Source organism: Acartia tonsa, chromosome 13, assembly GCF_053477335.1.
Source record: "Acartia tonsa isolate MP-2025a chromosome 13, ASM5347733v1, whole genome shotgun sequence".
Classification (NCBI taxonomy): Eukaryota; Metazoa; Arthropoda; class Copepoda; order Calanoida; family Acartiidae; genus Acartia; species Acartia tonsa.
In genome coordinates this window covers 2,828,675-2,842,773 of record NC_137272.1, presented here as the reverse complement: position 1 = coordinate 2,842,773, position 14,099 = coordinate 2,828,675, and the positions used below count along the sequence as shown (strand labels likewise).

The 14,099-nt window shown below is 33.4% G+C and overlaps 1 protein-coding gene across 1 annotated transcript; it reads left to right on the top strand.

Moving 5' to 3' along the window:
* Window positions 1-6,725: 6,725 nt before the first annotated feature.
* LOC145303987 (uncharacterized) lies at window positions 6,726-8,194 on the top strand. Its single transcript, XM_080145732.1, has 2 exons — window positions 6,726-6,941; window positions 7,043-8,194. The coding sequence occupies exons 1-2, from the start codon at window positions 6,888-6,890 to the stop codon at window positions 7,973-7,975; spliced, it is 987 nt and encodes a 328-aa protein (XP_080001858.1). The 5' UTR covers window positions 6,726-6,887; the 3' UTR covers window positions 7,976-8,194.
* The last annotated feature ends 5,905 nt before the right edge of the window (window positions 8,195-14,099 follow it).

The following is a 14,099-nucleotide window of genomic DNA, read 5'->3' as shown; positions in this document are numbered from 1 at the left end:
TTATAAAAGTTTAAAGATTGTTATTTTGCACATCCCAATCATACAGGGTGTCTCTCGTAAACTGTTTTTTTTAACGCGTATTACTCTCTTAATCTTTGAGCTATCTGGTCGCTAAGACTTTCTAAGCACAAAACTAGAACAGGATTGATATGGCATACCAGAAATTCTCAATATTCAAGAATCTGAAGTGTAATAATATAATAATATGTTAAAATAATAATATTGATCTTCTTTGTTAATTTTTCATGTGAGCTTGCTTCAAATGCACACAAGAACCTAAAATTTTAATTTGACTACAATGCCAGTTCTTATAATGTCTGGAGTAAGTCTTTGTATATTTTTTGTATATTCACTAAAATCAGCTAGTTATGTATTACCTTGTAGATTTTTTTCTGTTAACTTTGCGGATTTTTCATCACTATATCATAAAATGGTCAGTAGTAGGCTGCCAAATACTTTTTATTTTACTCAGATAGCTCAAATATTCAGTAATAAGCGTTTAAAAAAAAACAGTTTACGAGGGACACCCTGTATATCAATCTAACTACCCTATATTACAAAATAATCCAAGACATCTCAATTTCTGAAATCTTAATATCAAGGGTGGTGTTGACTACCCCCCTATATCTCTCTCACGCACGCCTATGAATGCAACAGAAGACCAAGTTACCAGAGAAAGAGAGGGGACAATAGGCTGTTCAAACATTAGTCCCCAAAGTTTTATAATAACTTTTTCTTTGCTTAACAACTTTGGGCACCTCGATTTTTTATTGGTTTATTAAATTGAGTGTTCAAACCACTATTTTTTCTTATTATTATTGGGGATGTACATATATTTATCGGTCATTGTCATATCTTTTTTAGATCCTTGCCAAGTTACAAGTGTAACTTATGTTTAATCTGACCTAAAGGCAAAGGTTATTAAATTAAAGTATAATCAAAATGGAAACAAATGTAAGAATTGAATAAGAATAATTGGTTACATTGCCCCTAGTTTTTATAGCAAGATGAGAAGGTCAGTAAAAAAGCCTAAAACCACCCCACAAGACATTTAAAAGCTTCTCTGAAAAGAGCATTCCGAACAATTAAGAACAGGCCTTTCCGAGATCTTTAGCTTCAAGCTAAAAAATACTTTATTACTAATTGGATGGATTTTTTGGGTATAGTCCCTCTCATATTTTCACTCTAGCATTTATCCTATTTCTAGCCTCTGCGGGTGGCTATAACCCTGCGTGGCAATCACCTAACCAAACCTAAAATAACCTATCAAAAGCTACTGTGAAAATACGACTAAACGCCCCTCAAGATGCGATGTACCGAAAGAGACTATACCCGATTTGTTTTATTATTTTTTTTTGGGGGGGGGGGGAAGGATTTTTATTAGGTATTGCTGCTGCGCTTCTATTAAAAATTACTTTGGTATAAATTCTTTGAACTAGTGGCTAAACATATAAATATTGTAGGAAGAAGGAAAAGAAAAACTTTTCTAAAAAACATTATTAATTATAACAGGATATTTGAAGTATTAGATTGCGTTATAATCGTTCTATCATTCTTAAACCATATATGTTGATAAATTTTACTGGTGTCCAAAGTATCCAAAATGAATAATGTCTCATTAATTGGTTGGTGCAAAGCTACAGATTATACATGTACAAACTTTTTAACAAATTATTTTAATCTACAGAAACGATTTTATTTATTGGGTATGTGTCTCGATTTATCGTTTATTGTCTTATCCCTTAAGATCCCTGATTTTTTTCAGCATGTAAATTTTATTTAACATATTGGTCCCTATCCTTTGAAATACTAGAAGATCAACCTAAAATCTTTGCAAGATTCCTATGGTTTGTAATACGATATTTTTACTAGTGTGCGTTCCCTTCCACTCGTTATTTGACCCTGTAACGGTGGGGGTGTTATCTGGCATCTAAAGGGATAAGACAATGGCCACTAAATTGAAGTACATCCCAAATGATAATACACAAAATTACCCCCATTATAGATTACAATTAGTGGTTGAAACGATTGGTCAATCAACTGAATGAACCAGCCAATTAAAATTTAATAAATTTTCCCAAAGTTGGAAAGCCAAAGAATAAGAAAACGTTATTATAAATTTTTGAGGACTGCTGTAATAAACAGTCCAATGTCCCCTCCCTCCATGGGTTATCGTTTCCTTTTTTAGTTTGTTCATTAACAAAAATCAAATATATATATAAATGTTGTGAATAATTTGGATTTATCCATCCTGGCGGCCACGGGAGCCATCCAAAATCCAGGTAAGTCCAGTTTTATAAGTGTCCTTTATCAATTAGCTATTTTGCAATTTTTTCAATGTGTAACAGTATGTATAATATTTGACGAAGCTTTGGAAAGTGTCTGAAAAGACCAGCCATGTGACGTCATAAAAATTAGGGATTATCCATCTCTTTTTTAGGGGTTTTCTATCCCATTTCTTCTCTCATCCCTCATTTTAATGACGTCACACTTTTTAGACACTTTGTAAATTGGCCATATGCAGAAGTGAATTTATACCACTTTACTTGGATAAACGGGGAAAAAATAAAATTAAAAATTGTATTAATTTTTAGAGAATCTTTCGTCGTACTTTTTTGTGATTTGATAACGATAACAATACTGTTACTAATTACCTCTAAACATAGATATTGAAATATTTTTGAATTATAAAATTGTTGTTAGAATCGCTGTATGAAATTAAACCATTTACTTATTCTTTTACCCCTGAATTTTTCAAGCATACCTAGCCTACCTAGGTCAACATGAATCACCATGTTATCCAAAGTGAAGCTTTTATACATAAAGTGTATGCCCTTGCCCATCCTTACTTGATAATTTCTGTGGCAATAAGGAATAATCTTTGTGGCATAACAACTTTTATTAACATTAACGTTTATACGACTACTAAAAATGAATTAAAACTTTTAGTCAAATAGTTTTATATAATAGAACAGAGGTGGATTCTTTAAAAAAATTTGCCCCACTAATCGCTTATTAGGGTAAAATTGTTTTCGTGAAAAATCCTCCAAAATCACATAAAAATCTACAAAAATTAAATAAAATCTTTTGTTAATAACCCTTCTATGATTTTGTTTAACTTTTGTAGATTTTTAATGTGATTTTGGTGGATTTTTCACGAAAACAATTTTGCCCCACTAAGAATCCACCTCAGTTCACTTCTAGATACTTGATTTTTTAAATATTGATTCCTATGACAATAAGGATAAATATTTTTTTCTTTATTAACATATATTATTCGTTTTCTTGTTTATATTTTCATTTCAACCAGGAAGGGAGAGAACACTTGAAAGAAAAGTTTATAAAGCCGTTTTTTCACTGTATTGAACAGGCAGCACCTAAAATTTAACTGATAATTTAAACTATAGAAGGGGTAAAATTGTTTATCATCATCAGGGGTAAAATCATTTGGTTTTCGAGATCTAAGGTGACATATAAACATGAATAAAAATAGATATTCTACACTACAAGATTTAGGATTATTCATGTTTGAAGTTAAATTTAAATATCGAATTACAAATACTCTCAAGATTATAGATAGTGCTTTCCTTCAAAGTGAAAATCGAGGACTGGCCTGACCCCCATAATCTTGAAAAAAAAAAAGAAGTAAGGAGTTGGATTTCACCTTTACTTAACCCTGCAGGGCTACCCAGTATTAAATATAACCTAACCTAATATGACATAGTAATAAACAACATACAACTACCACCGACCTTTATTCTTAATTAATTTTAAAATAAGGGGGTTTTCTGTGCTCGACTGGACACTTTGGGGGAAACCACCGTATGAATGTAAGACGTTGTTATTACTTTAGGGATTAAACTATTTGGATAACATTCATGAAAATCTCAGGAATCTTAAGGGATAAGACAATGAACGATGAATTGATAACTTTCCCCAAGCAAAGTTATCACTACTGTAAATTAAAATCATTGGTTAACAAAATACTAGACCAAAGTTTATGAGCTATCGAATAAGATAGGGTTATGAAATTTCGGGTACCAGTGTAATTATTAGTCCAATATCCTCTCCCTCCCTGTGCAGCAAATCTACACAATTTTAATCTTTTTGTCACGTGATTCATAGGAACAGGCAGACATAGCTATATGCTTATTGGTCAGAGGAGTATGAGTAGTTACCCTCAAAGTACCTCGACGAGCGCAGAACACCCCCCCCCTCTTTTTTCTTAATTGAAATAAAATGAAAATATGAGAGGAAGGGGTAGTTTTTCATTTATTTGTTCTGTTTTGTTAGGTTAGATTATAATGTGTACGGGGTAGCCCATCCCTCGAGCTAAAAAAGCTACATCCGGCCCCCTTATTTACAAATTATTTCAAAATAAGGGGGATGGGTTTAGTGCTTAAAAGTCATTTAAAGGTAAATCACCGAGAATCAGAAAGCCAGACGGACAAAGCGGGTTATTGAGTAGCTTCACTTCTTAAATTTAAAGAGAGGAGAAATATTTTTAACTGTTACAATGTTACATGTTTGTTTTAAGTTTAGATATTGATCAACCAATCTGATAGATAGAAAACTATTTGTTTAAAGGGTTAAATTGATTTTTAGGGTGGTTAACCCATGTCATGGATGGGGAGAGGTTTATTAAAAAACAAAAATATTAAACCATATAAATCGAAAGAAGTATTGAATAAAAAAAAGGGGGAATGACTAGGCGAAGATGATTAAAGTCCCTCAACAGATTATGACGTCTTACGATAGAATAGCCAATTAGAGGCCAGAATACACTGTAATTGATCAATGGTAATTATCGTATGACGTAATAATCTGTTGAGGGACTTTAATCATCTTCTGACTAGGCCTTAAATAGTAGCACAATTAGGACTTTCAGACCAAAGGTCATGCAATCAAAGGGTTGGTTGTCTACAATAGTTGGTATATTAGTTAATGCCATAGTACTAACTAATGTTGTAATCAACCATAGAATAAATAATTCTCTTTGTTCTATTGACCTATCCATGATTCCTTGGATATTCTAAATTTAGATTGTTTACGCAATTTCAACTTGTTGTTATTTTATCATTTAAATATCACATCTACTCTATAGTAATGGTTCGTCTGTCAGTCGTAACTATTCAGCAACCGTCCCTTTTATCTGACATCTACCTTCTCATTTTGCCTTTTCATACGCAGTTTTCTGTCGACAATTTATTAGTTAGGGAGGGGAAATTGGACTGTAAATTACACTGGTACCCAAAGATTAATAACCATGTTATCTTGTTCTATGGCTCTAAAAATTTTAGTACTTGTATTGACTATTTCAAACCAATAATTTTAATCGAGAGAAGGGTTAATTTTGTTTATCGTTAATGGGCACGTTAATATAGTGCAAATTGTCTTTTCAAATAGAAAATCAAAATCTTGTAAGTTAGTTCTTGCTTTCGCTATATATTAACATTAGTGTACTTGTTAAATTTATATTTATTCCATTTAAAATTCAAATACTTTAATATGTTTGTTTATTTAATGTACCTGTTATTTTTTAAGAATTCTAGATGTCAAAATTTTAATATTATTTGTCAACAATTTATTTTAAAACAGACAGTGATCTGAAAGGATAAGACAATAGCCAATAAATTTATATATTCCCCAATGATGATTCACAAAATTACCCTTTATGTATGTTAGAATTAGTGGTTGAAACCTTTGAACACTCAACTAATGAATAATCAAAATTTACTTAAGTTCCTAAAGTTGTTAAGAAAACAAATAAGAAAACTTTATCATAAAATATTGGGGAGTGGTGTAATAATGAGCCCATTGTCAAATCTCTCTCTCTCTCTCTCTCAAAATAAAGCTAATTTGCTTCTAGCTTGAAAGGATTGAATCATTTGGAAAATAGCCTAAAACCATCTAATAACAATCTAAAACAATTTTTTTAAGTTAGTCATTTCAGAAATCATTTAAATCATTGTTTTTTAAATTTATGATTTTTTTTGATACTATCTAATTGAAAATAAATAGCATTTTTATTCTATTTTTTTAATGATTCATTTTAAAAAGTAGCTACTTCTCCCATAGCTTTAATTCGCTCGAAAATATCCAAAACCCATCTAATTACCTCTAAAAAGCTTTTCCAAAAATTGCAAATTTTACATGTATTCAGAGATCATTTGTTAATTATTAAATTTACAAATTAACTTTTCAAGAAATTTATTTAATATCAAAGTTTCAAATATAAAGCAATTTTTTCCTCTCAAGTGTAGAAAAAATGTACAATGTACATATTTAGTGAAATGTAATATATGGCTTGGCTATTTTTAAATACTTTCCTTCAAGCATTCAACAAGTTGTAAGTTGACACACACACACACACACACACACACACACAAGCATGATCCTACTCGGAGACTTTAACGCGCTGCAGACCGGTGGCTGCACGGCAAAGCCCGGTTTAAGTATTTGACCACTGGCGTCTCTACGCGGTGTGTCTGTATGTACACACACACACACACAACACGGAAGGTCAACGGTGTTAAACATTAAGAAAAAGAGGGATGGGCATCCAGTCAAAAAGGGTAAGGGGTAAATATTTGTTGAAAGGAAGGGATGGGTGGGGTAAAAAAAGGCAAGGGGCAAAAGAGAAGGGAGAGGGCAAGGAAGGTGTCAAAGGTTCCATGGTTTTGTTCAGTGGTTCATCTTCAGCGCTTTAAAGTATCTTCTTCAGTACAACTTTGACCCTTGCAGAGAAAGGTTGTGTAGCCCTCAGAATCTACATAATAAATAAACAGTGAAAGCTGTATTTTTATTTGTGAAATATCATATACATGTTGTTGTAAAGACAACACATAAACATTTTTATATATAACAGTTGAATAAAAATCCACATAATGATTGCTGATGCAAGATTGTTTCAAAATTCAGTTTTTCAAACTACTGAACAGGTATTGTGGCATTTTTTGTATATTTTTTTTTTAAATTGAAATATTAAAATTATTTTTTAATCTTTTTTTTTGCAAATTTCTTATATTATTTTTTATTGCAGAAATTGGACCCAATGGAGAACCAGCTGTGCCGTGTCTGCGAGGAGCCAGCCGCCGGTTTCCATTTCGGCGCCTTCACCTGCGAGGGCTGCAAATCATTTTTCGGCCGGTTCTGCAACAACCAGACCACCATCCCCGACTGCAAGAATAATTACAAATGTGTTATTGACAAGAGAAATCGCACGAGCTGCAAGGCCTGCCGGCTGCGTAAGTGTCTGTCGGTGGGCATGTCAAAAAGCGGCTGCAGATATGGCCGCCGCTCAAATTGGTTTAAGATTCACTGTCTCATGCAGAAGAACGCCTCTGCTGCAAATGCTGCTAATTTGCCGCAAAACGGCGGCGGCAAAATGATGGGAAAATCCATGGACTATGGCAACATTTCTCCACCGCCGTCGGTCGGCTATCCTAAGCTGCAGCTGCCACGGGCAGCTCTGCCAACAGGACTGCCAACCATTGCTGCCACACAGCCCATCAGCATTACAACCAGCAGAACACCAACCCCGCCGTTCATGGACAGTGCTGCCTACAGTGCTTTCGCCGCTCATTCCGCCGCAGGCTCAAGTCTCCATTCTGTATCACCTGTTTCCAGCCACGCCGCCAACCAGCCGCCTTCACCACTATCCTCCGCAGCCAACTCACCCTCACCGCTGCCGCACAGCCCACCGTTGTCCAACAACCAGCCGCAACTAACACCCTTCAGCCATCCGCTATTTGACCCCCTGGCCCTTTACCGCCTGTCCCCACTTTTCGCCCTCCAGCCGCTCATTCAAAACGCCGCGGCTGCCAATGACTTCCATGAGCAGCTGCGGCTGTTGGCCCAAAGGCGGGCACTGTATGAGGCCAGCTGTGCTGCCGCCATTGCCGCTAATAACCCTGAAAGATCTGCGGTGAACTCCGGCGAAGACTGCGCACCTATTGATTTGTCCGTCAAATAAATTTTGGCCGACAATTTGCACCATATCATTCAAGGAATCTCATCAAAAAAATATTTATACAGTGAATAATCAAATGGTTTAATTCCAAGTATTATTATTACAAAACCAGTCAAAATTTACATTATTTTATTATTAGTTGCAGTTTAATTAAATTATTGCTTTAATGTATAGTATTATTAATATGTAGTAGAAAAAAATAAATGTTTAGAATTTTATAAATTTGTTATTTTATCAAAAATGATATATAGCTTCTAGGACGCTATTAAAAAAATGTTGGTAATTAATTCCTCTGTATCAAATAAGATCAGTTTTTCGGTTTGCAAGATCTTAGTGGACACAGAGACATATAGACGATAAATAAATTGGTTTACTATGTTCAAATAAGGTTTTACTTTTGAATTCTAGAATCTGAATATGATATAAGCGGCATCGCTAGTGACGAAAGGTTTCGTGATTTTTTATTTAAACATAAAAAAATAGTAATCTATTCCCTATAATAAAATAACAGGGTCTGTGTGTTTATACCGAAAGATCTCGCTAACTGCTGAACCTATATGGTTCTCCTTTACAGAGTAGCTTATCATAGGACCTGAGAAAGTTTATAACCATTTCGGGGGAGGGCACCAAGAAGGATAAAAATGTCCCCCCCCCATTTTTTTAAAACTACAAATAAAAGTTGTGAGGGTTGACATCCCTCCATCCTCAAGAGCCATTAGAGGCCTCCTGGGGCGTAGCCGCTGGTAATCATATAAAGTAGTAAGGTTTTTCTACTGTTTGAAGCTAAAGATATTAGAAAATGCTAGTAAAAATTGGATCCTTTTTAAATAAGCCTCTGAATGATGTATTAGGTTAGTTACAGACTATTTTCTTTGCTCCCAACGCTATTCCCTGAAGACAAGGGGCGAATCAACCAGTATTTACCAAAAAACATTTTAAAATAAGATATATTACAATTTCTTGCTTTGGTAACTTTAAATTTTTAGGGGGAGAGGTGGGAAGAGACAATTTAATTTTCTATCTTTTATTCTCATTTTTTCAATCCATTAATGAAGTTATGTTTAAAATCATGATTAGAGGGAGGTTTAATTTATCTTACTTTGTCCTATTTGTAAAATTATTGGAATATTCGAGCTGAAATTAGTTAAGAATCAGGTTATAGGATAAAAAATGGTTTACAGTTAAAAAGAAAATAGGTAAATATTTAAACAAAAAGAATACAAAAAAAGTTAAGTGAATTAAAAATCTTCAATTTTTTCATATTTTTCAAAACAATTTTGTAAGTTATTAGTAAAATAGCCACTAAAGTCTCTTGGGGCTCTATATTAAGAGATTACGGGAGGTCTTACCCCCCTACCCACTCGCATGTTTGATTTTATTCAAGATTTTTTTTCTTTGGTGTGCTGACCTAATCTTCCCTCAGAATAGTTTTTAAAAATCCTATAATAACCTATAAAAAGCTTCACAGTAAAGGAGAATCAATTGGGCTAAGCCTTCTAAGTAAAAAACAAACATCATATTACTTTTTGAATGTCTATTTAACCATGAGAAATAAAATCATAAATATATCACCATACAATTATAAACAATTTTTATGTGAAAGGTTTCGTGATTTTTTAAAGTTTATCTTAGGAAATTATTTATACAGGTTTATTGAAAACTAGCGGCTACGCCCCTAGAGGCCTCTAGGGGCACTTGAGGAGGGGGGAGTCGAATTTGATAACCCAATTTCTTATTTTGAATTTTAAAAGAAAAAGTAAAAAAAAAATTTTTAGGGGGGTATTTTTCATTTTGGGGGGATTGAAGTGTCCCACCCCCCACGAAAATAGTTATAAACCTTGCTAGGACCTATGAGAAGCTACCCTGTTAAGGAGAACCCGATCGGTTTAGCGGTTAGCGAGATCCTTTGGTACACACAAACAGACAAACAGATAAGGTAAAAATCAATTTTATTAATATTTTCGTATCCACGGACAACTGTTTGTATATATATATTTTTAAAAAAGTTTTTGAATTATAAAATATAGATGAAAATAATGAAAATGGAAAGCAAAAAGATGAAACGATTTCTTTTTGTTGCGTTGAAGTCCAAAATGTCTCCATCTAACTTTATTAATCCTGTTAAACTTTGAAGCATTGATGTGTCGATATACAACTTAAATTATTAATATCGACAATAAGGCGTGGAATAAAAGTTTTCATAACTGACATATCATTGACATTTTGTTATTCCAGTTAAGTTCAAATTTTAATTAGATTTAAATACTGCCAAAAGAAATTTGTAATAAATTTAGGTTGCTACAATGTTCTTTATTTATTGCTCAGTTTGTTTATATAGTGGGAGGGGTATGGGTGTGGATGGGGGGTATCGTTATTTTAGCCAGCTGCAAGTAGCACTTTATTAGAGTACATGAAAATCTATATCCAAGTAATGACATATCGAAGTTTCTAGTTATAACATTTTTTGTACATTTAGATCTTGTTCAACTGATTTAGTTCTCTATTTCAGGAATCTTCAAATTGGTTTTAAAATATTTTTTTTGGGTTGGTTTTGGCTTATTTACAGCTCTATCTATAGGGGTTCAGCCGCTAGTAACAAGATCTGTCTGTCTTTACCAAAGGATCTCGCTAACCGTTCAACCGATACGATTCTTCTTTACAGTGCAGCTTCTTCTGGGAAGTTTTATAGCTATTTTGAGGGATGGTACCATCACCCTTCAAAAAGAAAAAATGTTAAGTGTCACTAAACCGATGCAGTTATTCAATTCAGAGAAGCTTCACGGATTTCTTGGCGTAATATTAAGCTGGTTTTATTTTATTTTGACGGTTTCTGATGATTTTTTACTGTCCTACCTCCTTAAAAAATTTACACCCCTATTCCTCCATACAAAATCATGTACACGTGCCTATTAACAAATATTAATTGGTTTTAAATGATGCTTTTGTTTTACAAATTTCAGTCTAAATACTTTAAATTCAAAAATCTAAATTGACCGACAAAATTAATTTCAAATACCTGTACATTATTGTACATAAAAGAACTAGGAATGTCTGTACTAACCGCTGAACCGATTTGGTTTTCCTGTGCAATATAGCATCTTAAATGTCCTTGGAAGGTTTATAACTTTTTTTTGAGAGATGGTAGAAATTAAACATGGGTTTTGGTCGACCGACTTCTACCCCCCCCCCCCCCATAGACCTAAAAATACCCCCCCCCCTTTCAACAAAAAAAAATAATTTTCAAACTAAAATAAAAAATGTGACAGGGTCGATTTCAAATCCCCACCATCTTAAGTTCCCCTAGAGGTCTCTAGAGGCACTTATAACATAATAAAAACATATTTGTCATTTACTAAGTATATTTGCGATTACTTTTATTTAATGAAATCTTCCAATTTTTAACATATACAAAACGGCCTGCTTAATTGCTTCAAGATCCATGTCAGATCTATATAGGAAATAAATGTCTATAAACGAGCTCAAATTTTCCAAGGAATATTTGTTTAAAACTCATAGTGCTCCAATAATCCATAATATACTCTCATTGCCCAGAACGATAAGACCCATTATTTTACTTTATTAAAAATAAATTCCTTTTTTTAATTTCATATTGATATTTACCTTATATCAATGTATTTAATTTCTAATCATAAAAAAGAAAATTTAGATTTATAATATAATAAATTTAAGAAAACTCTGTTTTAAAAGAATTCGATTGTGGCGACACTTTGTGTGTTCAAATATTAAACTAAAATTGTAATCATCATCATTAACCCTTTGGTGATGGTAATGTAAAGAAAAAAATATAATTTAAAAAATCTTTTTAAAATCATTTAGATTATTAAATATTTACTTTCTTTTAGTTAGTAATGCCGGGTGAGGAAAATAGATTTATTGAGAAATAGATATGCATATAGAAAACTAGCCAATAGGGAGATAATTATATCGAGCCAACTCTAGTATATGATATATGCCAAAAAAACGAACATATTTATTTGGTTATTGCATGGTTTTAAACTATCTTTTGGGTCTATCAAAGATTTGAAGTAGCTGTAAATAGTGCCCTAGCAAAATTGTGATAGATGTCACTGCTTTTGGCCTACCTGTTCTATTGACATCAGGAAATACTTTGTATCCCATCTCTTATCTTTTCCCACTTCCCTTTCTCATTCCCTCTACTATGACGTCAATAGAATAGGTAGGCCAAAAGCAGTGACATCTATCCCCATTTTTAAGGGCACTAAACACAGCTACATATTTGAAGGGGAACCCTTTCCCCTCAACCCATCTCTTTAGAGGCTAGTGGAAGAAGATGTATAAACTTAACAACATATAAGATGTACAACACTTAGAAATAAATCTAGTTGGTCTAAATAACTTTAAATACCAATTTGACTCATGTGCTATGAGGTGTGCTTTTAATTCAGTATATATATAATATATATCGGCTATGCCCGTAGAATCTAGAGGCTCTGTATTCGAAGAGGCAGAGGGGAGATAAAAGAATAGCTCAAATTTAAAAATAATAGATCCTAAAACTATCACAGGACCTTAGAACCTATCTAAAGCTTGCCTCAAATAGAGAACCCAAACGGTTCAGTAGTTAGTGAGATCCTAAGTTTCAGACAAGAAACTTTACTACCTTATATAATAGGACCTCATCAATTTCTTGACCAAAACTTATTTCCAGCCCCCACGGTTGGTCTTAAACCTTCAGGTACTCTTTCTAACTTTTAACCTAGCTTACCTAACCTAATATTCAAAATATGTTTTCCAATAAGTTTACTTTTTGTCCAGATGAAATATAAGTGGAAACCGTACTTTTTTTATGGGGGGGGGGGGACGAAGCCCAATCGGTACCAATTCTGCACCTCTTTTGATTCTTGTAACGTCATAAAAATGTGGGATTCTCCATCTCCTTTTTAGGGGTTTTCTTTACCATTTCTCCCTCAGTTTATGACGTCACAAGAATCAAAAGTGGTACAGATTGAGCTTCGTCGGGGGGGGGGGGGGTATTTTAAACCAGCCCTATATTTTTGCAATTGTAAAAAAAAGTTGCGCAACTGGGACAATATGCGGAAATGTATAAACACCATGTTATGAACTATAGTGATGGATAAGGATATATTAGCATCAAAATAGCAAGGGGTGCCTACAATGTTGTTCAAAATTATTTTTAACATTCTCTCATCCTATGCATAAGACAATGGACGATAAACAATATCCTAATATATAAAATAGGCATACTACTTTATATTATAGGGAAACAAAACTAATACCATCCAGGAACCTATAAGAAGCTATACTGTAAAGGAGGACCTTATTGTTTCTGTGGTTAGCAAGATCCCACGCTACAGACAAAAAAGCTTACTACTTTATATAATAGGAGGATAGTATGGCATTTTGTCTGTAGCTTAAGATCTCATTAACCACTCAGCTGATTGGTTTCTCCATTGTAGAGTTTTAGGCAGTTTTATATTTTTCTATTTAATTATTTGGAAGGTTTTAGGCTATTTTTCTGCTCTTTTCTATCCTTTCAATTACAGAGCCCCTAATTGCTAGGGGCACAAACGCTAGTTAATCATAAAATGTCAAGTTGGAAAATAAGATGTTGATAGTTGGCTTATTTTTTGGGGAAAAAACTACTACCACTAGAGACATTTTATTGAGAAAGGGGGAGTGTCTTTTTTTCTAAGGGTTTATTTCTCTTTGGAGGGTGGTGGTAATCTCCCCCCAAAAAGTATTAATAAATATTCCCTGTACCTTTCTAAAGCTTCATTGTAAAGGAGAACCATATTGGTTCAGCGGTTAGCGAGGATAATAATCTACATTACAGAAACATCTTATGCCTATTGATTAATCTATTTAGAACATTCAATTTTCAATTTAGACCAATTCAATTTTCATGATGGAGTGCGACGTTAACACATTGTTTTATGCTCAGAAGCGTAGCTTACCTATAACTTGCTATATTCGTTCGTCTGTCCGTTCATCCGTAACTTGTAAGTATAGTTCGACGTTAGCACATTGTTTTATTAAGTTTCTAAAGGGATAAGACAAAGGCTTATAAATTAATGAACATCCGCAATGATGATACACAAAATTACCCTATCTGTAGATTAAAATT

What these genes read in the sequence shown, in the direction of transcription:
- LOC145303987 (XM_080145732.1), top strand. Translation starts at nt 6,888, where the DNA reads ATGATTGCTGATGCAAGATTGTTTCAAAATTCAGTTTTTCAAACTACT. An exon ending in TTTTTCAAACTACTGAACAG is followed by an intron (nt 6,942 to 7,042) that starts GTATTGTGGCAT and finishes TTTTTATTGCAG; the next exon opens with AAATTGGACCCAATGGAGAA.